At 35.8% G+C, this 22,681-nt stretch overlaps 1 protein-coding gene across 1 annotated transcript; it reads left to right on the forward strand.

Annotated features, from left to right (window-relative positions):
- Window positions 1-2,617: 2,617 nt before the first annotated feature.
- PSMC6 (proteasome 26S subunit, ATPase 6) lies at window positions 2,618-21,052 on the forward strand. The gene is made up of 14 exons (XM_024734741.1): window positions 2,618-2,744; window positions 3,753-3,832; window positions 3,926-3,965; window positions 4,211-4,263; window positions 6,940-7,007; window positions 7,613-7,727; window positions 9,527-9,614; window positions 11,291-11,352; window positions 11,440-11,563; window positions 11,931-11,992; window positions 13,545-13,665; window positions 13,809-13,889; window positions 17,636-17,707; window positions 20,551-21,052. Exons 1-14 carry the CDS (start codon window positions 2,618-2,620, stop codon window positions 20,667-20,669), a joined length of 1,212 nt encoding a protein of 403 aa, XP_024590509.1. The 3' UTR covers window positions 20,670-21,052.
- Window positions 21,053-22,681: the final 1,629 nt, after the last annotated feature.

Raw genomic sequence — 22,681 nt, forward strand, 5'->3', positions numbered from 1 at the left:
TGTTTCTCAATTCTCTCTAGAAAAATATCAGTTCCTGTTGTATTAGTTATCCGTCATCATGTAACAAATGACCACAAACTTAGTGGCTTAAAACAACAAACATTTATTATCTCAAGTTTTTGTGGGCCAGCAGTTCAGGAACAGCTGAACTGGGTTGCATGACTCAGTCTCTCATGATGTTGCAATTAAGACTAGAGCTTCTGTCATCTGAAGGCTTGCCTAGGGTTGGAGGCTCTGCTTCGAAAATGGCTCACTCACATGGCTGTTGGCAGGAGGCCTCAGTTCCTTGCTGGCTGTTCCTTTCCGTGTGGGTCTCTCCACAGACCTGCTGATGTGTCCTCTTGGCATGACAGCTGGCTTCCCCCAGAGGGAGTGATCCAAGGGTGAGTAAGGAGGAAACCCCAACGCCTTTCATGACCTAGGCTCAATGGTTGTCTACTGTCACTTCCACTTTATTCTATTTGTCCAGAACAAGTCACTAGATCCAGGGGAGGGAAATTAGGCTCCACTTCTTGAAATGGGAAGTATCAAAGAATTTGTGTACATATTTTAAAACCACAACACCCATCAATGCTACATTATACGTTAGTAGGTTAGGAGACTATCCTTAAAAATGATTTTTGAAGATCTAAAAAAATTTCATCACTGTTTGTTATGACATCACTTTTAATGACCCCTCCTTCCAAAACTAAGATATACCCTACCTTGTCACCTCACTTCTTCTCTATTCTACAATATTTTAAGTTCCTTGAGAACTGATGACATTTCTTAGTCTTTTTGTATCTCTGCTTACCTATCATAGTGTCTAACATATTCACAAATTCATTCAATAGTATATATATATATATATATCTTCTGGGGATACAGTAGTGAGCAAGAAATAGTCATAGTCCTTGTTTTCCTGGAGCTTATAGTCTACTAGAGGGAAAATACACATTTAATTGCATCTTTAAGAACACTTATGAATGTATAATTACAAATTAAGCTATATTTTCTGATGGACAGGGATACAGTCTTAGAGGTGCATATAAAAAGGAACAGGGCTGTTCTGTTGCAGGCATACCGAAGACAGACAGGAGGTTCAACTGAAGTTGGGATTTTGCCAGATGGGTGAGAGAAAAAGAATAAGAGTCAAGGGAGTTTAAAATATTGGTGTGTTATGTTGAAATAACACACTAGTATGTGCTTATAAATATTTATTGAATTGAATCAAACTGAGCTATATATATATTTTTTTTCTTTGCCCCATCCTCTCTTCTTGATGTCAGAGGTGATATACTTTTGGTATAGTTTGACCAGAATAGTTGCAGCTGAGTGGGAGAAGGGACTAACCCTGCTCAATCCACCTTCCTTGTTCATTGTCTAACTGCAATTACCAGTTATATTTAGAATAAACAGAATAGAATATTCACACAATATCCATAAGATTTTTTCCTAATAAATTTGAAGGCATCTTTTAATTTCCTAATAATTTGTTTGTAATTTAATTCACTTAAATTTGCAATTTATATGTATATATAAGATATACCTATTTAAACTCAAACATCCAGGGCCACTGGATAAGATGAGATCAAATGGAGTCTGGGGAATGTGACTGATTCTTTTGGAACAGCAATAAATTCTCCCTAGGAGTAATGCTGGGAAGAGGTACAGCAATGTGGACCTGTCCCGCAAAAACTGAGGTCATTACTACCCTTAAAATAAACAATTTAAAATAACACTACTGAATACTTACTATGTGCCAGATGTTGTGTTGATAGCTTACAGGCACACTATGTTGTTTAATACTCATGACATCCCTATGAGATAGGTACAAATATTATGCTCATTCTACAGAGATTTTGAGAGATTAATTTGTCCAAAAGCACAGAAAGAAGGCATCTTTATCTTGTGCCCCTCATCTCTACAACCTGCCCCCTTCCAGGCTCATTGGCCTTCTTTCTGTTCCAAGAAATGAGCCAACCCCCTTTTCACCTTAAGATCTTTGCATTTGCTGTTTCCTCTGTTTGGAAGGTTTTTCCCCAGTTTGTTGCACATCTAGCTCGTTATCTCAGATATCTGTCCTAAATTAGTTCTCCTCACCTTACTCTATAACACCACCATGTTTTATTTTCATTATAGTATTTATTACACTTTGAAGATTATTTTTTTATCTTCCCATCAGATCGAACCCTTAGTACCTCACTCACTGAGTGAATAAATAGCCTACTCCTTCTGTACCTGGAGATCCTGGATAGTATTGGGTTATACCAGTAGGCTATCTGTGTTATACCGATAAACCATCAGAGCTCTTTAGAGAGATATGTATATATTCCCTATTTCATTCTCATCTTGGTTTATTACAAAGTCTTTTGTGGTTCCAGAACAGCAGTGACTTAAAAATACCAAGGCCTCTCAGGGGACAGCGCCCTTGCTCTACCCAGGCTGACCTGCAGGGGATGGTATATCTGGAGGTCTCCTTCGGTGCACGCCGGCACCCTAGTGCATAGAGACGCAGACGTTGGAGAAGTGGCGTGCAGAGGCGGGGCAAACCGGAAGGGGCAGTGTCTTCCGCGAAACCCGCCCCTCCAGGGAGGCTCTCCTGTCTCGCCCCGCCCCTTCCCCCGCCCGGACGGCCATGGCCATTCCCGGCATCCCCTATGAGCGGCGGCTTCTCATCATGGCGGACCCTAGAGATAAGGCGCTTCAGGACTACCGCAAGAAGCTGCTGGAGCACAAGGAGATCGACGGCCGTCTCAAGGAGTGTGAGTGCACCTTTCTTTCCACATAATCTCGTGCCCGGACCCGCTCCCGTCTCTGACAAAGCGGAGGCCTTTGGCCGAGCTCGGCAACCGAGCCCCGAGGAGAGAAGGCCTCAGTCTGGAGACAAGGCGCTTTGTCATCCCCGCCTATAGCTTCGGAAGCCGAGCCTCTTCGGGCGTGAAAATGGCCCAGTCTGGTCCAGGTGACAGAGAGAACATCCCCAGTTCTGAGATGGAATTGGAAGATGACCAGAGGGGAGTGGGGAAGAAGTGGGTCACAGGGATGTTTCCAGGTTAAGGTGCAAGGAGTGCGGCGTTGGTGGAGTCCCGGGAGCCGGAGGCGGAAAGAGACTTAAGTCAAAGAAGCTCAAGCAAGAGACGAGACTCGGGTAGTTGGCTTGTTAGTGGAATGGAAAGCCGAACGCGGAGTTTAAGAGAGAAGTGTCCATCGGTCAATCATAGTCCTCTTCTTTTTTCCTCGTGTTTTGAATTGTACTCTGTCAGGCACACAATTTTCCCTTACTCCTGAACCAAAAGAGTACTTCTAATTTTTCTTAGTGCACCGTCACTGACAAACCTGAATGGTTTAAATAATGAAGGAGGACCTTAACTGTATAATTCTGTGGCGCTTTATTTAGGTTAGAAAGCCAAAGAGTAACAGTTCATGTGGGTAGGTGAAGTGAGGAAGGGTCTAACTCTTTTATCATTCGGGTTTGTAATCTCAAATCCGGAAGTGTCAGAATGTCAATATCTGTTATGAATGTAACCTAATATGTGCTCAAACAAGTAAGTGTTCCTGATAAAGAAAATAAAAACATGGTGCTTTCTCTGTAACATTTCGTTTTGAAACATGTCATCTGCAAATGGCATTATGTTTTTTGTGGTTTGATATAGTGGATATAAAATACACGTAAAGTGAAATAGACTTAAATAAACTTAAATAAAGTGAGACTTAGTGACTTAAACTCGCTAAGATTATTTAATTTAAAATGTTCAAATTATATTTTTCAGTAAGGGAACAATTAAAAGAACTTACCAAGCAGTATGAAAAGTCTGAAAATGATCTGAAGGCCCTACAAAGTGTTGGGCAGGTAGGTAATGGAGTTTGGGGTGTAGAGGGTGATGGTGATTTGTTTTTTTAGCTCTTGGCAAAAAGTAATGCTTTTTTTTTCTTTCTTTCTTAGATTGTTGGTGAAGTACTTAAGCAATTAACTGAAGAAAAATGTAAGTGTATTAGATTGTTAGTAAAGAAAAAAAAAGCAGACTCCCCTCCCTCCCACCACCAACTTTTGAAATGCTTATTATTTTAATGACTGTAATGAAGGTAGATGATATTCTTGCATAGACTAAGTTGTCTTTCAATTCTTGTCTTTTGGAGAACAGAAATAAAACTCAATCTGCCATCAATGTGGATATATTTATTTTTTACTTTATATTTTTCAATTTGTTTTTTCATTTTCTTCCTCTAGTCATTGTTAAAGCTACAAATGGGCCAAGATATGTTGTGGGTTGTCGTCGACAGGTAACATTTTACATTTCTATAGTGCTTTATAATTGACAAAAGTGCTTTCATGTAAGGTATTTAATTCTCAAGGTAAGCAGGTCAGGCATTATGCCCATACCTCCCAAAGGTGACTTGTTCAGATATAGCTAATTATTAGCAAAGCCTGAACTCAGACCATGGGTTTGACTCCCGGTAGTCTCTACTTTTCTGCTCTATTGCATTGCCTCAGTCAGCTCTACACACTGAGAAATCAAAGAATTTTAGAAGTGAAAGAATCTCAGATTATTTTATTTTAGTGTCTTTTTTTGAAGAGGTCTTAAAAGTATTAGACCTTATAAATTACATTTTATATTTAAACATTCAAAAATATTACTTATAGTCTTTACTAGAGGCTAAATTGATTTTGTATGAGTTCATTTAAATTAGAATCGGCAAATTGAAATAACTCCAGATTTTATCTTGCAGTCATCAGAAATCACCAACAAATGGCTTTGGATCATTTAGTAGCCTCTGAAGCCAATTTATGTACTACCCTATTCTTTAGAAAGCGTCTTTAGCGAATTCTTATAAACTCATTGGAAGAGCTTTCTAAACTGAATATTTGTTATATCAGGTTCAGGTTTTAAAACATTGATATGACATGGCTACAGAATTGAATTTTTCCTAGGGACTAAATTCAGTCTTAAGATTTTGCCTAGCATGTAAGTGGGATGACATTTTCTAAATCAAAATTTCAGTTGCCTAATCCGACAGGATATTTATGTCCCTTTCAGGGCCCTCTGGATGCCAAAAGTTGGCATTTCTAAGATATTTTGTGGTTGTATGAGGGGCAAGAGAGTATTTGAAAACTGGAAAATATTAGAAAAGCCAGAGTATATATCCCCTATAGATGTAAATGTTGAAATAGCTTCATATTCATCTCTATTTAAGCTCATTTTCAAGTACAGTGGTCCCTTGTTATCCGTGGGGTGTATGTTCCAAGACCCCCAGTGGATGCCTGAAACCTGGGCATATACCAAACCTTATATATGCTATGTTTTTTCCTCTACATACATACCTATGATAAAGTTTAATTTAAAAATTATGCACAGAAAGAGATTAATAAAATAGAGCAATTATTAAAAAAATATGCTGTTACAAAAGTCATGTGAATGTGGTCTCAAAATATCTTGTACAAATTTAATGCCTTTTCCATCTTAACTCAGCACTTGTCATGCCCTGTCGCCATAACTTTTGCAGTTTGAGGCGTGACAGCAAAACTAGCACAGGTTTCTTTTTTCTTCTTCACAATTGCATGGATAGAGGATTTGTTCTTACTCTAGATTATAGCAACCTCAGCATATGATTTTTATTTCCTTATTAAGTCGAGAACTTACCCCGTTTCATTAGGAAGCGGTCTGTGGCTTCTCTTTGCCATATCTGAATGGCCAGCATCACTACCATTGTGATTTGGGGCCATTATTAAGTAAAATAAGGATTATTTGACCACAAGTACTTCAATCAGCAGGACAGTGGATCTGATAAGCGAGAGGGCTACTACGCTGGACAAAGGGATGATTCATGTCCCAAGGACAGAGCTTTCATCACACTACTCAGAACAGCATGAAATTTAAAACTTAGGATTAGTTTATTTCTGGAATTTTTCATTTAATATTTTCAGGTAACTGAAAATGTGGATAAGGGGAAGACTACTGTACCTGACAATTATTCTTAGTTTAATCCATTATATTAAACCTAGTATTTAGCATATCTTCACTTCATTTTAATTGGCACTAAATCCTAAACTGAGCGCTGTTTGCAAAATCCTGTGAAAAGTGGTCAGTAATTTGTATGATTCTGAAGTTGTATTGGCAAGCAGTTTATTATTTTTTTTGTTGCACTTTTCGAAAGAACTAAAAAATTATAGTTTTTTCGAAAAATAACTTTATTTTTGACAAGTAACAGCCTGAGTGTGATTTGAATCTATTTGGATAGATTCTCTCCACTTCTATCCAAATAAGTTAAATACGCCAATAAATTGTTTAGTATGATTCAACTTAATATGTACAGTAAAATATTTACCATAGTGTCTGGCATGTAGCAAAAGCATGAATGAAGGTTGCTGGGGTTTTTTTGTTTGTTCTTTAGAATTTTAATAAAAAATCTCTAAGGGGAAATAGAGTGCATATCCCCCTTATCTCCTATGATCACATAACACATACTTCCCAAAACTATAGTTTTTAAAATAAATCTAATGGACATACCTTTAAGATGCTTTCCTTTCCTTCCCCTCCAAATGTTCATTAAGGGATTTCTGTATAAATGCTTTGGTACCAATTGCCAAAGTCACTGTACTACAGTGCCTAAGTCAAAATAATGAGCAAAACTATATTAAATAGTGAGCCTTTGAAAGTAAAATATTGCAGTCAGTTCCTTCTTCAAAAACAAGGTTGTTGCCACCTCAGACTTTATATATTAGTGATTTCTCATTTCACACTGAGATTGCACAAAAGGGCACTCTTTTAAGGAGCAGAAGGAAATAACTTTGAATTACTACTTTTTATAAACCCTTCCCTTGGGCATGGTGTTTATAATCTAATCTTAGTGTTCTCTCCGAAGGGTAAAAATGATTATTTGGCTTCTTACTATGCTCTTGTTAGAGTGTTATTCCCCTTTTCAAGTGTTTGTGTAACACCTTTTGTTTTACACAATTAGCTTGACAAAAGTAAGCTGAAGCCAGGAACAAGAGTTGCTTTGGATATGACTACACTAACTATCATGAGGTAGGTTTCTTGTACTATTTAGTTTACGTCTCATTTTCACGGAGGGAAGATTTTATCCAAAATATATGCTTCTTGAGATCACTGAATATTTTGCCACTTTTCCGCTTTTCCTAATTTCAAATTAATTTAAACATGTTTTTTAAAAAAAATAATAAATTTATTTATTTGGCTGCTTTGGGTCTTCATTGCTATGCCTGGGCTTTCTCTAGTTGCAGTGAGCGGGGGCTACTCTTTGTTGCGGTGCACGAGCTTCTCATTGTGGTGGCTTCTCTTGTTGTGGAGCACAGGCTCTAGGCACATGGGCTTCAGTAGTTGTGGCACGCGGGCTCCGTAGTTGTGGCTTGCAGTCTCTAGAGCGCAGGCACAGTAGTTGTGGTGCACGGGCTCAGCTGCTCCATGGCATGTGGGATCTTCCAGACCAGGGCTCGAACCCGTGTCCCCTGCATTGGCAGGCGGATTCTTAACCACTGTGCCACCAGGGAAGTCCCAGCATGATTTTCCAAGATCACCTACAGGTGCTTGCATAAGCAAGTCATTTATACTCTATTTGTAGGCTGAGAGAAAATACATCTTTTAAAAGAAAAATACACACCTTATCATTACAGGTATTTGCCAAGAGAGGTGGACCCACTGGTTTACAACATGTCGCATGAGGACCCCGGGAATGTTTCTTATTCTGAGATCGGAGGTTTGTCAGAACAGATTCGGGAGTTACGAGAGGTTGGTAGTGTGTGCTTTATTCTCTGAACTTACTAAGAAGTAGTACGGGTTTTAAAATGCCTGAAGGGAGAAAGAGGATGTAAAATCACTTTGTCCAAATAGTGTTTACTGAATATTATATATATAATATTTTTGACAAGAGAAGAAAAGCACTGAATCTCTAGCTATGAAAATTATGGGTTTTTGTTAAATTTGGAGATAATTTGGTGTTTGAAAAATCCTGCTCTTTTTATGACCAAGAAGGAAAAAAAGCTAAGAATAATGGATGTAATCCACTGCCCATACCATCTGGTATTTTGTTTATCTTAGTAGTTTAGTTGGGTCAGAGCACATTTGGATAGTGTGTGTAATGTAGTTTTTCCCATAACCTCATTGATTTCCTATTGCCCTTAAATAGAGTAAGTTATCTGTGCCTTAAATATTTTATTTTGATAAAGCTGTTTGCTGTCATTTAAGAAAAATATTGGCTTTAGCGTGGCTTAAACTTTAAGTTCTTACATGAAGAATCAAATCAGGGTTGCCTTGCTTTACAACACAGATAGCTTCTTAACAATTCTCTTTTAAGCAAATTACATTGTTGTATTGATTTCATCTTAATTTAGGATGGAAATACTCAGGAATGAATTTGATTAATTAGAATGGCTTACATTATCTGATTTAAGCCCTAAACCAGTAGTTTTCAAACTCCAGCACTTTAAATTTTCTGGAACTCTTATTAAAGATACAGATTCCTAGGCCCTCTGCATGGTTTTGATGCAGTGGCTTGGGAGTGGGGCACAGGAATTAGCGTTTAAACAAGCATTCCAAGTTGTTTTTTTTTTTCAACCATACTTGCAGAAGCATTGGCCTAAGCATAAATAAAAGCCTATTCTTTTCACATTATAGTTAATGAAAAGAGGAAGAACAAGTGCTTCATGAAACAGTGAAATATTTGACAGCGATTTGCTGCATCAGCCATAGGAGCAGAATGAACCTCTCTCACACACACACACAGACACACGCACACACACCAAGGACATGCAGTATACATCTGCAGACAATTGCGAATATTAATTTCTCACAATTTTGGCGTGTCTTAATCATACCTTATGGACAGAGTTATTCAGTAGAGGTTTATCTCTCAAGTAAAGAGTTTAAACTGGGCAGTCAAATCCTCACTTTTGCTGTTCTCCACTTTTCTTTCTTTGAATCAGTCTTAGAACATTGAGAGCAGAATTTATGTTTTTTTTTAAGACTACTATGACAAAATGCCAACATAAGAACATTTTATGTACCATTTCTCTTAGTGGCAGTTATATCTTACCAAAGTTCCCCATTTTATAATTACTTTTTGTTGTATTCAGAAGCACACCAGTGTAATCTTTTTGTTTTTTTGCTTAACTGATTTTTTGTAGTGTTAATTGTTTCGTTGAGGCATAATTTACCTTCAGTAAAATTCATGTTTTTTAAATGTACAGTTCAAATGTGTTTGACAGATTATATGCCCGTGCAAACATCACTCTAGTCAAGTGTGTGGTTATTTTAGCAAGTGTGTTAAATAATAAATAAATAGTTCAAAGTACCACATGCTTTTTAATTAATTAATTTAAAAAATATTTTAAGATTTTTAGATTTAAGAGATATCTTACATCTATCTGAAGAAAAACCTCTAATATAAATGGTTTTACATAGCACTGAATTCTAGATCTATTACGAATTATGATGTATGTATGTAAATCTGCTGATAGTTTACTTAAAATATTTGAAAGTACATCAAAATCTTTACTAACGTTTTAAGAAACATGCAACTTCTTTTCTAGGTAATAGAATTACCTCTTACAAACCCAGAATTATTCCAACGTGTAGGAATAATACCTCCAAAAGGCTGTTTGTTATATGGACCACCAGGTTGGTATTAAATCATGTCTGCCCCACTATGAGCGAATGAATGAATGAAGGAGTAAAAAAATGAGATGGAGATAATTAACGTGACAATTCCAGCCTCCATTCTGTTCAGAGTAAGGAAGGGATTGGGGATGTGTGTCTACTGTTTTCTTAGTCTTGCTTAGTCCTCTTGTGCTTCATAGGGTATATATATCTAAACATGCCATGTGATTCTAAGCAATGGTCTTGTGTGGTTCACAGACCTCTGGGTGTCCCAGAGACACTTTCAGGGATTCTGCAAGGTCAGAATTACTCTTGTAATACTAAGATGTCAACACAGTGAAAAAGAAAAAAGCAACTAACATCTGTGCTGATGGTGCAAAGCAATGAGGGTAAAGCTACTCATGCCATAGTATGAATCAATTAAGTCAGTGGCACAAAATGGTATAGTAGTCATTGTGTTCGGGGCCACTCACATTTGCAGTATTTTTAAAAAAAGATGTCAGTTTCACTTTAAAATGTCCTTGCTAAAGCATTAAAAATATTAACTTTTGATCCTTGAATATGTGTTGTATTCTGTGATGAAATGGAAAATACATATAAAGTACTTCTGTTGCATACTGAATAAGATATCTCCAGGAAAAGCATTTGTGTGATTATTTGAGTTGCCTGCTGTATTAGCTGCTTTTCACGGAATGCCATTTTTACTTGAAAGGATAATTTACAGTCAGTTATCAGACTGGTTATTGGTTACCTTGCACACATTTTTTTTTTTAATTTATTATTTATTTATGGCCATGTTGGATCTTCATTGCTGTGCGTGGGCGTTCTCTAGTTGCAGCGAGCAGGGGCTACACTTCGTTGCTGTGTGCGGGCTTCTCATTGCAGTGGCTTTTCTTGTTGCAGAGCAGGGGCTCTAGAGCCCAGGCCCAGTAGTTGTGGCGCACGGTTTAGTTGCTCCATGGCATGTGGGATCTTCCTGGACCAGGGATCAAACCCATGTCCCCTGCATTGGCAGGCGGATTCTTAAGCACTGTGCCACCAGGGAAGTCCCTGCACACATTTTTTTTAAAAAAGGAATGAAGTTAGCCAGTCACGTTAAAGTAAACAACTGACACCATCTGTAGCCAGTGATAAAACTTGAGCTTTCAAACGAAAATTGAGTTTTTGAAAACTTTACCTCTGGTACTATGAGCTTGACAACTTTCCAATGTATTTGTTAATATAAGACAGGATGAGATCGGAGATGGTATTAACAAATGTGACTTTTTAATATTATATAATGGAAAATGCCAGTATTTGGAAGATTTTCATAACCCACTGAATCAGTAATTTCCAAATAACAAATACTTGACATTACAATATCATATGTAGGCAAAGGTCCACTCAGTGTTCAGTATAGCCCAATGTATTTGAATGTACAAGTTTCCATCACAGTCTCTTTGTAAGTTGGCTTTGATATATTTCTAAAGTTATGTATTCAGTTTGCTTAAAATAAAATTAGAAGGGATATTTTGAATAAAATTTAAAATTTTAATATTGAGTGGAAGTGCTTTGGGATTTTAAATGATTTTAAATGCTTTTATTTAAGACTTAGCTTACATTTTGCAAAATTTACTATTCAAAGGATTACATTCTTAAAGGCTTTTGAAAATTTGTTTTACTTTCCATTTAATTAGGACTTCATTTATCATTCCTAGGTACAGGAAAAACACTCTTGGCACGAGCTGTTGCTAGCCAGTTGGATTGCAATTTCTTAAAGGTAAAGGGAATATTCTTTTTGTAGCTATTGAAAATAAATTTTATTTGAATTTTCCTATGTTTACCATAATGTTTTTCCTTTAATCAGGTTGTATCTAGTTCTATTGTAGACAAGTACATTGGTGAAAGTGCTCGTTTGATCCGAGAAATGTTTAATTATGCCAGGGACCATCAGCCATGCATCATTTTTATGGATGAAATAGATGCTATTGGTAAGAATAACACTTCTTAAAATTTATTTTAAACTTTTCTTGAACTGTTAGGAATATTCTTTTAATCTAAAAGAACTTTTTCCCTCTCTTTTCACCTCTAACTGCAATTTGTGTGAAGTAGCAAAATGAATTGAATGTTACTTTAAAAAAATTCTTAAGAAAATTTAACCACTCTCAATAAATAACCTTTAACATTGAGAAAATGATAAACATACCAAAATCAATTCTAATTTTGTCAGTGTAATTCTTGTTAATTTATTTTCATCTTAATGTTTTACACCCCAGATACTATCATTTTCATATTTTCTTAAATGATGCTTAAAGAGGAAAGGAGTAATGCATATGAGTTTCCACATCATTATTTTAGGTGGTCGTCGGTTTTCTGAGGGTACTTCAGCTGATAGAGAGATTCAGAGAACTTTAATGGAGGTAATATTTGGTAAAGCCTGTTTGTAAAGAAATCAATGTTTATAAAGTGAAGAAGTGAACATTGGATATTTGAAGGTCAAAATATGGATAATGGTTTAAATGAAGAATGCACTTAAGTATGAAATATGAAAGTACAGTATTGACAGGAATGAACACTTTTCTTTACCACAATCTCTAGTAAGAAAGTGAGTACTAGAAAATAATAGGGATATCTACAAAATTTCATGCGAGTTACAGCTGTACCGTTCTACATTTTTTGAGCAGACTGGCCATTTTAAAAATTATATATTGTACCTACATTGTGAATGTGATTTTGTGTTCGTTTTATTCAGATATTTTATGAGTGACAAATATATTTAAACTAGTGGCAATAAATGAATTGTAACTATGTATGAGGCTGCTCTAAAAATTACTAATACTTTCCTCTCTTTATTGCTGAGAATGAAAGGAAACTAAAATAGTTTTGATTATTGAAGATGGATGATGGGATATTGAAATGTATATTAAAGTCTTTTCCCACTCCACATTCTGTGAAAGTGATGGCAAGATTCCAAACACATTTTCCAACTCCTATGAATAGATAGGTAGCATAGGTAATGCATTGTCAACTACTGTCTCAGTAGGGGTGTTTGAAAATTGTTTTTTATAAATTGCTCAGAAAAGACAGTATTTTAAAGTTAGTTGTAGAGTCTATTAGAAGCCTTAAATTGAGGTATTTTTTTAAAACGCAGATACTAGTTTTATTCATGTAGCTGATATGTTGTTAGCTAACACTTAGGGTATGTTAGACATATTGGCATGAAGAAATAGACATATTGTCAGGCTAGCTTTGTTTTAAAGTGTTTGTTGAATGCAGTTAGATTTTTCAACATTTGTTCAAGAAAACTTTAGGAATTGAAGGAAAAGTGTTAGGTATCTCAGTATTTCTGTGTGAGTAGAATTATATGAAAAGATATTTAATGGATTTATTATCAAGTTTGTAGAAAATCATTGTTTCCAGTTATCCTGATGTAAATTTTATGTCTGGCATGCCATAAGCTCTTGAAACATTATTTTAAAAGTAATTGTAACAAAAAAATTCGAATGTTGGAAATCAGATCCACATAACTTAGTTTCATAATTCGTGACTGGATGGATGCCTTCAGATTTATTAAAACTATCTGATAGCTATACAAAGGTACATAGTTGAATAATCTGTCTTGGAGACTTCCCTGGCAGTCGATTGGTTAAGACTCTGTTCTTCCCCGGCAGGGGACACGGGTTCGATCCCTGGTCGTGGAACTAAGATCCTGCATACTGCAAGGCACGGCCAAAAAAAAAACATTAAATAATCTATCTTGGAACTTTTAGAATGGAATATATATCCCTTTATGTAAGAGAGAAAAAAATATGATTCCATCAAACGATCATTCTGCACATCACATATGTATCTGTAAGCAATACATTTCATGGTCTTAGTCATTTTATAAAAGGTGTGTGCTATGTGTTTTTTTAATGGTTGGGATGCTTTATAAAATGTGCCTTTGATTTATATTCACAAATATATTCTTAGCTACTGAATCAAATGGATGGATTTGATACTCTACATAGAGTTAAAATGATCATGGCTACAAACAGACCAGATACACTGGATCCTGCTTTGCTTCGTCCAGGCAGATTAGATAGAAAAATACGTAAGTTAAGCTTTTGTGCCTGCTGTCCATTTCTCTTTGTCTATGTCCATTTCTCTTCCCATACCTCCTCCTCACCCCCTACTTTATTTAAAAAACAAAAAACCTGACTGCAAAAGAATTTCTTATAATTTTCTTATTTTCAGATATTGATTTACCAAACGAACAAGCAAGGTTAGATATATTGAAAATCCATGCAGGTCCCATTACAAAGCATGGTGAAATAGGTAAGTAAATAACCTATTTTATATATATTTACATTTGGTAAATGAAGTAAAATGCTATTGGATATCACTGATAGTCTACCAAATCTAGTTTTAAATTCAGGAAACATGTGGTCTTGAATTTAGCTAATAGTTATTGAGCATGTGCTATATGCTAAGAATTGTTCTAAGTGCTGAGGATATAGCAATGAACAAAACAGATAAATTCCTGCCTTTATATAACTTACATTTTTGTCAGGAAAGGCAGGTGAAGAAAGTAAAATATTCACTTGACCCTTGAGCAAAATGGGTTTGAACTGTGTGGGTCTACTTATACGTGGATTTTTTTCTTAACTAGTAAATGCTATAGTACGACCTGGTTGGGGTTGGTTGAATCCACAGATGCAGAACCATGAACATGGAGGGCCGCTATGAGTTATGTGCAGATTTTCGACTGTGCCACCAGGGAAGCCCGAATGTATACATTTTGAATAGAGATGGGGAGGAGGAGGCACAGGGAACGCCTTACCAAGGTAATTTTTAAGCAGTGACGTAAAAGGTGAAGGAGCTAAGTATGGATATTTGGGGGAAGATCATGCAGAGGGAACAGCAAGTAAGAAGGCCTTGAAGTAGGTGCGTGCATGGAACATTCCAGGAGCAGTATAGAGGTCAGGGTGTCTGTGGCAGAGTTATTGGGACGGTAGCAAGTGAAATAAATCATAGAAGTAATGGGAATCAGATTGTATAGAGCCTTACTGAGGCCGTTGTGTAGGAACTTTGGCTTTTGTTTTTAGTGAAATGGATTCCATTGGAGGATTGTGAGCAGAGGAATGATATGACCTTACTTTTTATTGTTTTTAACTTTGTATTACAGAAAATTAGAAATACATAAAAGTAGAGATGAGTATAATCTTATCAGGAATTCATCCCCCAGCTTCAGTAATTAACCCTTGGCCAATCTTGTTTCATCTGTAATCTCTCCCACCTCTTACCTTCCTTCTGGATTTTTAAAAAGCAAATTCCAGGGCTTCCCTGGTGGCGCAGTGGTTGGGAGTCCGCCTGCCGATGCAGGGGACACGGTTCGTGCCCCGGTCTGGGAGGATCCCACGTGCCGCGGAGCGGCTGGGCCTGTGAGCAATGGCCGCTGAGCCTGTGCGTCCGGAGCCTGTGCTCCGCAACGGGAGGGGCTGCAGCAGTGAGAGGCCCGCGTACCACAAAAAAAAAAAAGGGCAAATTCCAGTCATTATCATTTCATCTGTAAATATTTCAGAATTCACTTATGTTAAATAGATCATCTGGCTGTAGCCAGAGGGACAAGGATAGAGACAAGAGGATCTATTAGGAGGTTATTTCAGTAATGCAGGCAAAAGATGATGGTGGCTTGGTCCAAGGTGGTAGCAAAATCTTTTAAAATAATGAGATTCTGGACATATTTTGAAAATAGAGGTGACAGGGCTTGCTAATGAATCAGATGTAGGGTGTGAGCTAAAGAGAAGAACCAGGGAAGACTTAGGTTTTTTACTCATGCAACTGAACAAATGGAATTGCCATCAATTAAAGCGAGGGAAGACTGGAAAGATTCGGTTTTAAAGGGAGAATGAGGAATTTGATTCTGGCAATATTTAATTTGAGATGCCAGTTAGATAGCCAAGTAAAGATGTTGATTAGTAATTCTGTGTACATCAATAGTTCGTTGGGGTGGTCTGTGCTAGAGTTATAAATGTGGCTAATATCAGCATAAAAATGGTTCCAAGGAAGAGAATGTTGATAGAGAAGGGATTCAAAACTGGAGCTAATTCCAGCATTAAGAAGTTGAGAGGACATAAAAAAAGTTGAGAGGAAGAACCATCAAAGGAGACTGAGGAAGGTTAGTCACAGAGATAGGAGTTAACCAGGACCTGATGGTGTCCTGGAGAATAAATGAAGAAATACTGTAGGGAGGGACTAATTTCCTGTCAAATGCTGACAATGGGTCTGATAAGAAGAGTTCTGAGATTGGATTTACTATATGAAGATCATTGGTGACCTTATCAAAAGAAATTTCTTTGGAGTGGTAGGAGTGAGAGCCTTGTTCAAATGGATATCAGAGAGATGGGGACAAGAGGCATTGAGTTTAGACACCTCTTTCAAGGAGTTCTCTAGTGAAGGGGAGAAGAGAAGAAATGGAGCTGCAGCAGAAATGGAGATGAGGACTTGGGGTTTTCTTTAAGATGCATGTACTTACAACACTTTTTTTTTATGTTGATGGGAATGATCTAGGAGAGAGATACAAGTTGATAATGTGCTATTTTTGAAGAGAGGTTGGCTTTGTCTATGAGCATAGACTTCTCAGGAGAATAAGAGGAAAGGCAGCATATATTAGATGCTGATGATAACAGGTTCTTAAATACAGCAGGTACTTAGAGGATTTTTCTTCTGAATGCATTTATTCTCTCAGTGAAATAGAAAGCAAGTTAAGAGTGAAAATGGGAAAGTACTGTTAGAGATTTGAGGACAGAGGAAAAATTACAAAATAGTTATCTATAGAAGTGAGAGACCGGACTAGTGTAAAGGCCAGCGAGCCATGTATTTTACTGTGGGCTAAATTCTGTATGCTTTCTGTTTTTGTAAATAAAGTTTTGTTGTAGCACAACCACTCCCATTCATTTACATATTGTCTATGACTACTTTCCCACTACAGTGGCAGAAATGAGTAGTTTTGACAGAGACCATATGACCTACAAAGTCTGAAGTATTTACTGTCTTGCCCATTACAGAAAGTTTGCTGACCCCTGGACTAGAGGCATCTAGTATAATTGCTAAGCAACTTTAAAAACTTTTTACAAGTTAGTGGTCCAAAATAATTACAAATAGTTGACCATTGCCTTTCTCATTACTCATGTGAAAGTTTTGAGTTGGAAAGACTGAGCTGAATTTACCAGCTTCTTCCAATACTGAGCTCTTGCTAGGTGCTAGATGCTGTGCTAACCTTAGGAATTTCTGCTCTCCAGAAGCTTACATGAACTTGAACCTGAATGAAGACTAATTAATGAATTATCTGTGTGATTTCAAATAGAGATTGACATACTCCAGATTGCCTGACAAGGGTGTCTTATCACAGTTTTTCACATTGTAGTAGCTTATGTGTCTCTTCTCGCTATTCTACATCAAGTCCGTAACTGCTACCTTAAACCAGCAGCAGCTCTTCATTTCGTCTGTCACGTGGATAGAAAGGTCACTTAACTATTACTGTTATCATAGATCTGATACCTCAACACTTGGAGCTTTCACAGAAACCAGAAAAGCTAGTCAGTGTTTACTCTAGCATTTAAAAATTCTGTATGATAAAATGATGTCTGAAGACTATTTTTGGTATATTTTATATTTGCCTTATGTGATTAAATTCCATTGTGGTTACAGTTGGTTTTGAATATTCTAGATTTATTCAAATTAGATACTTGGTTACAGTTTTAATAAGAGTCATAGCTTGACATATCTAAAGTTCACATGCGCTTAACAGTTTCTCTGTGTAGAAACAGGTTAAGATGCTTTCAGATCTTGCTATTTCTTGGTTTTAGAGTTTTAGAAGTATGTTTATTTCTGCTTGGTGCTGGTTTACTTAACAGAAGTATTGATTTTAGTTGTTAATGTTGTGTAATGTTAACAGAGATGATGCTTAGCTGACTAAATTCGAAGCAAGCTCTTAAGTTAAATTTTCTATATGGGAATAAATCCAAAAAAGGTCTCCTATTATTATTTTTTAACTGATTTCCAGTATTTTTCCTAAACAGATTATGAAGCAATTGTGAAGCTTTCAGACGGCTTTAATGGAGCAGACCTGAGAAATGTTTGTACTGAAGCAGGTAAGGGTTTAAAGTACAGTTTTTACTATTGATTTTGATTTGTTTAATTTGCTAAAAATGTGTTTGGGTTTGTCCAAAGGCAGAGCCTGAGCTTTGCAAGGATTTGAGTGCTTGTTATTTTCTGGGAAATTGATTCCAAGAAGTAGAGAATAGGGCAAGTGAAATGGGAAGAGGGAAAGCTGTTATAAGGGTGCATCTTTGAAATAACTGTTGTAAGCAAGAGGGGTTTGATTCTGATGAGACCTCAGAGAAACATACAGAATTCTTTCCAGGATTATCTGGCTGCAATATGGGAGACTAGACATTTATTTACCAGCTGTCATCCTCCATTCCTCCATGGGATGAGATTTGCCCTTGGGGATGTTAACTTCTTTGCACTTATGGATGCCTTAGGGTAGAATGTGGAAAGACATGCATAGTGATAGCATGCTGTCCCCCTGGAGTAAGTCTGAGACTGTACAGAGCTATCTGCCACACCTGTGGCTGAAATCCGACTGGGCCAGCACTGGGGGTATCTGCTACAAAATGGATGACATGCCTTCTGATACTAACCTGTCAGTAGTTACCTTTGAAAGATTGATCTATGAATTTTGTGTTCATTCAACTTGTGGAAATGTAGTAGTTTTTTAGTATAATTTTCTCTGTGGATTGTGTGATTTTATTTTTATTTCTGGTACCAAGTGGCTTTAAAACCATACATACGGTCATTTAGTTTTTGTCCTCCACACAGAATCTTAAAATTAAAAAAATATCTACAGTAGATTTTATAGTCACTGACTTTCATAGATTGCATATGAACACTTTTTAAGTATTACAATATGTGATTTCTTCTTGTTTTCATATCACCATTAGCCTTATTTTAACATTTCTTGTAAATTCAACAGACAGTGTTTAAAGAGGCTGCTCAGACATGGCTTCTCCATAGGAGTATCTTCATGGGTATACTGTGACTCAGTATCTGGATCAAAGATCTGCAGGTCCAGAAACTCTCAGTACAAATCACATAAATCATGCTCACAAAGACTTACTAGTAAACAAAAATATTAAAAGGTAAGCAGTCAGTAGCCTGAACTACTAGGGGTAACTTATGACATTCTCCTTTCAAAATCTACACTAGACCAAATTATTATTAGAAGCTTGCTTTGGTGAAGATGGAATCCAAACAAAAGCAGTATCTAAATCTTAAAGGCTGATACCATTAAATTATATTCTCTCTTTTTCCACATATTTTTAAAAAGTTTATTTTTAGCTATTTCCAATAAAGAACTATAACTTCTGTGTGGATTAAAATTTAAGCTTTTTAAACTTCTCATCTAGAGACATACTGAAATTCTTGAGTTTTCTTCTTATTAGTCTTCAAACCTTTTTTGTTAACATATCTTTCTGTGAGTTAAAATATACTTGATTCAATTATAGCTGTCTTTTTCCATTCAAATCCTGAGATTGTCATCCTTTTTGGATTAGAATGTATCTCACATTCACTCATTCACTAAATAATGATTTGGAAACAGTAATATGCACAAGGTTTGGAAAAATAACTTGCCTAATTTAGTTACAGCCTTCTAAACAGGTTTTAAAACTTCACTATTAAAAAAACCAGTCATTTCCATTCACCTGATTTCTGAGGACAGCATAGAATGACTATCGCCAAGATTCCTTATGTAGAAATCTTGAAAGGAAAGGGAAGACAGGAAGTAACCCTTGCAATTTTCTATTGCAACCCACTCATTTTATGTTAGTGAAAATTCAGTATAAGCAGATCCTCAATGAAAATAGTAGTAGGATTCACTTAATTAGTAGATAATGATAACTTACCAGCTTTAGCTTATCATGCAATTAGGATTGTCTCAAAATCTGGTACCCATATCTATGACACAACTAATGTTTAAAAAAAACCCACAAACCTTTTACCTCCTTGCCAAGTAGTATTTGACAAGTAACTTGTCAAAAACTTGAAAGCAAAAACTGAATGGTGATATTTGAATATGGAAGTCTTATAAAATACCAATTTGTACATAAAAAAGGTAAATTTTCTCACGTGAATGATGACACTGATTTTTGTTGACTTTCTTTAATTCCTATTCTCTATGCTTTTGATTATTAACAAGGAAGAGCTATGAAAATTACTGAGGTGTTTTGTGTTTTCCCAAACCATACATGTGCCCCCTGCTTCCAGGGGATTGCTGCCTGTAGAGTTAGGAAACTTCTGCCTAAAATGTGTATGTGTTATTGATAGTTGGGTTTTGTTTTGTTTTTTTCAAAATGACATTGGATACAGGGACTGTGTGAGGTAGAATTTAAGTATACAGATAATTGTCTCACTGTTTTCTAGATTTTGGTTTGGAAAATAGTGCTCACTATAGTTACGGAAATTAATTGAACAATAGTAGTGGTTTTTAGGAAATTAGAACTATTGGCTGAGAAGTAATACATCTAAGCTCCTTCACATTTATTCCATAGAATAATATTACATTATTTAGTTTTCTTTAAAGTTTTTTGAGATATAATTGACATATTAGTTTCATGTATACAACATAATGATTCAGTGTTTGTATATATTATGAAATGATCACCATAATGAGTCTAGTTAACATTCCATCATCACACATAGAAAAGTATTTTTTTCTTGTGATCTACTCAGCATCTTTCAAATACACAGTGCAGTATTAATAAGTATAGTCACTATGCTGTACATTACATCCCCAGGACTTATTTATTTTTTTAAGTGGGAGTTTGTACCTTTTGACCACCTTTACCCATTTCACCTACCCTCTCTCTTAGTTTTCTTATAATAAATAATTCACATATTAAATATAGCAGTCATGTTGTTTTATTCTCCACAGGTATGTTTGCAATTCGTGCTGATCATGATTTTGTAGTACAGGAAGACTTCATGAAAGCAGTCAGAAAAGTGGCTGATTCTAAGAAGCTAGAGTCTAAATTGGACTACAAACCTGTGTAATTTACTGTAAGATTTTTGATGGCTGCATGACAGATATTGGCTTAATGTAAAAATAAAGTTAAGGAAAATTATGTATTGGCAAAAATGATCTTATTAAAAGAGTATGAATAAAAATGTATATGAATAACATTGTAAAAATTAGTAATTCTACTTTTAAGAAGTATGGAAGAAATTTGTATGTTTGTTAATGTTGCATTTATTGCAGCAGAAGTTATAAAAGAAGAGTATGTTGAAGCTTTTTGTATTTGCTGTGTATTTTGTAAAACCTTGAAAATGGTTTGAGACGGTAGTACCAGATAGCATTTCTTATGACTTATTTTATATCATTTGTTTTCCTCATCCTAAAAAGTTTAATAAAATCTGTTTGATTCAGTTCTCCTACATATATTCTTGTCTTTTATGAGACTACATTTACTATGGTCTAAACTATTTAATAACCAAGATGAAGTTGGGTTTAGATCGTAGACTTTTGAATTTTATTTTAAAACAGTACCTATACTCTGTGTTCATGAGAGCATCTTGTTATATGTAACATAGATGTGTGTCTGTATATATTCCTCCTTCAAGAAAGCCTTTATTTATTCTCCACCTACTATGATTAATCCGTGTGATAGTTAATTGAAATAGTACATGCGCATCCATAACCATTTTTTAGATTATGATTAAAAGTAACATTTGCTATTTAAATGTGACTTGGTTTTCTTGATTTATGTGAAATGATAGTTCCCTTTTGAGGAGGTTTGTACACTCTTCTCAGAAAGATTCACACATACATACACACAATTTTGCATATATTAAAACTTAGGAGATTTATTATTTCCCAAGCTCACCCATGGACACTAGGTATCTATGGATACCAGGCTAAGGATCTGATGTAGGGGATGTTGATGTCAGAAATGTTCAGAACAAAAGTTCCGTTACCTATACACGATTCTTTCTCATATTATGTGGTAATTAAAGCTTTAACAAATTACAATAGGAAATCATCATTGGGCATCAATTAAGATTATGTTATTATTAAAGGTGCTGTTAAACAAAAGAAACTTCAGTTTCATAAACACTGAAGAATGAATGATATATGACTCAGGTAATAATACAATCATTCTTCAAATTAAAAACTTGCTAGCAGAGTAATGTGTGCCTTTTTATAACTAAAAGGGAGAGAACTGTTTACATAGAGGTAGAGAAAATGGAGCCCTCAAACTAGCCATCTAATACTCAAATTATTGAACAGTTCTATTTCTATATATGTTTAGTAGTGTATTTCATAAATATGACTATAAAAAGTAATGGTATGTCAGGTCTAGGTCAGATATCCATGTGGTCCTTTTTATTTTATCCGATGTAATCTGCAATTCAGTTAATGAAAGACTATCTCACTTTTTTACTTTGGTGGTGGTGGTAGTGTTTTTTTTTAAAGAATCAGGTTGGTGTACAAATCTTGAAAGTTTATGTGTGGGTTCTTCCACTTCTAAGCTTGATTTTCCTCATCTGTTTAAAAACAAAAGAGATAACATTATCTCCCTAAACCCAGAGAAAGTATTATATACCTGAACTTTATTAACAATATAGTATTAACTGACGCAAACTCCTTTTAAAGATATTGAAAGCCATATAGTTTAATAATACGTTGAAGTGTTAATAAGCTTAGAATTAAAGGAAGAGACCTTCAGTATTATGTACAAATTAGTGGGCTATCAATTGTTTCTATTAGGATTTTTTCTGTTTGCCATTTTTTCTTGATATTTTCTAGTTGTTATATTCCCAAGTATTCTTAAAAGTACACCGTTTCAATTTGCTTAAAAGTGATGGTGTTTCATTCTGTGGCATAACGTAATTTTCAGGTGAACTCTTCATTACTCTGGGTTATAACCTCACCAGATTGCGCAGGATTCTGAGAGGGGAGAAAACTATAGTTTCCTTTCGTATGCCAGTTTATGGTGGCTAGGATGTCTTCCCCGTTCTTAAAACCAAAGAAGGGATTTGCGTGCAATCCGGAAAGGGCAGAGCTG

Source organism: Neophocaena asiaeorientalis, unplaced genomic scaffold, assembly GCF_003031525.2.
Source record: "Neophocaena asiaeorientalis asiaeorientalis breed wild unplaced genomic scaffold, Neophocaena_asiaeorientalis_V1.1 scaffold547, whole genome shotgun sequence".
NCBI lineage: Eukaryota > Metazoa > Chordata > Mammalia > Artiodactyla > Phocoenidae > Neophocaena > Neophocaena asiaeorientalis.

What these genes read in the sequence shown, in the direction of transcription:
- PSMC6 (XM_024734741.1), top strand. Translation starts at nt 2,618, where the DNA reads ATGGCCATTCCCGGCATCCCCTATGAGCGGCGGCTTCTCATCATGGCG. An exon ending in CAGATTAGATAGAAAAATAC is followed by an intron (nt 13,666 to 13,808) that starts GTAAGTTAAGCT and finishes TCTTATTTTCAG; the next exon opens with ATATTGATTTACCAAACGAA. An exon ending in TACAAAGCATGGTGAAATAG is followed by an intron (nt 13,890 to 17,635) that starts GTAAGTAAATAA and finishes TTTCCTAAACAG; the next exon opens with ATTATGAAGCAATTGTGAAG.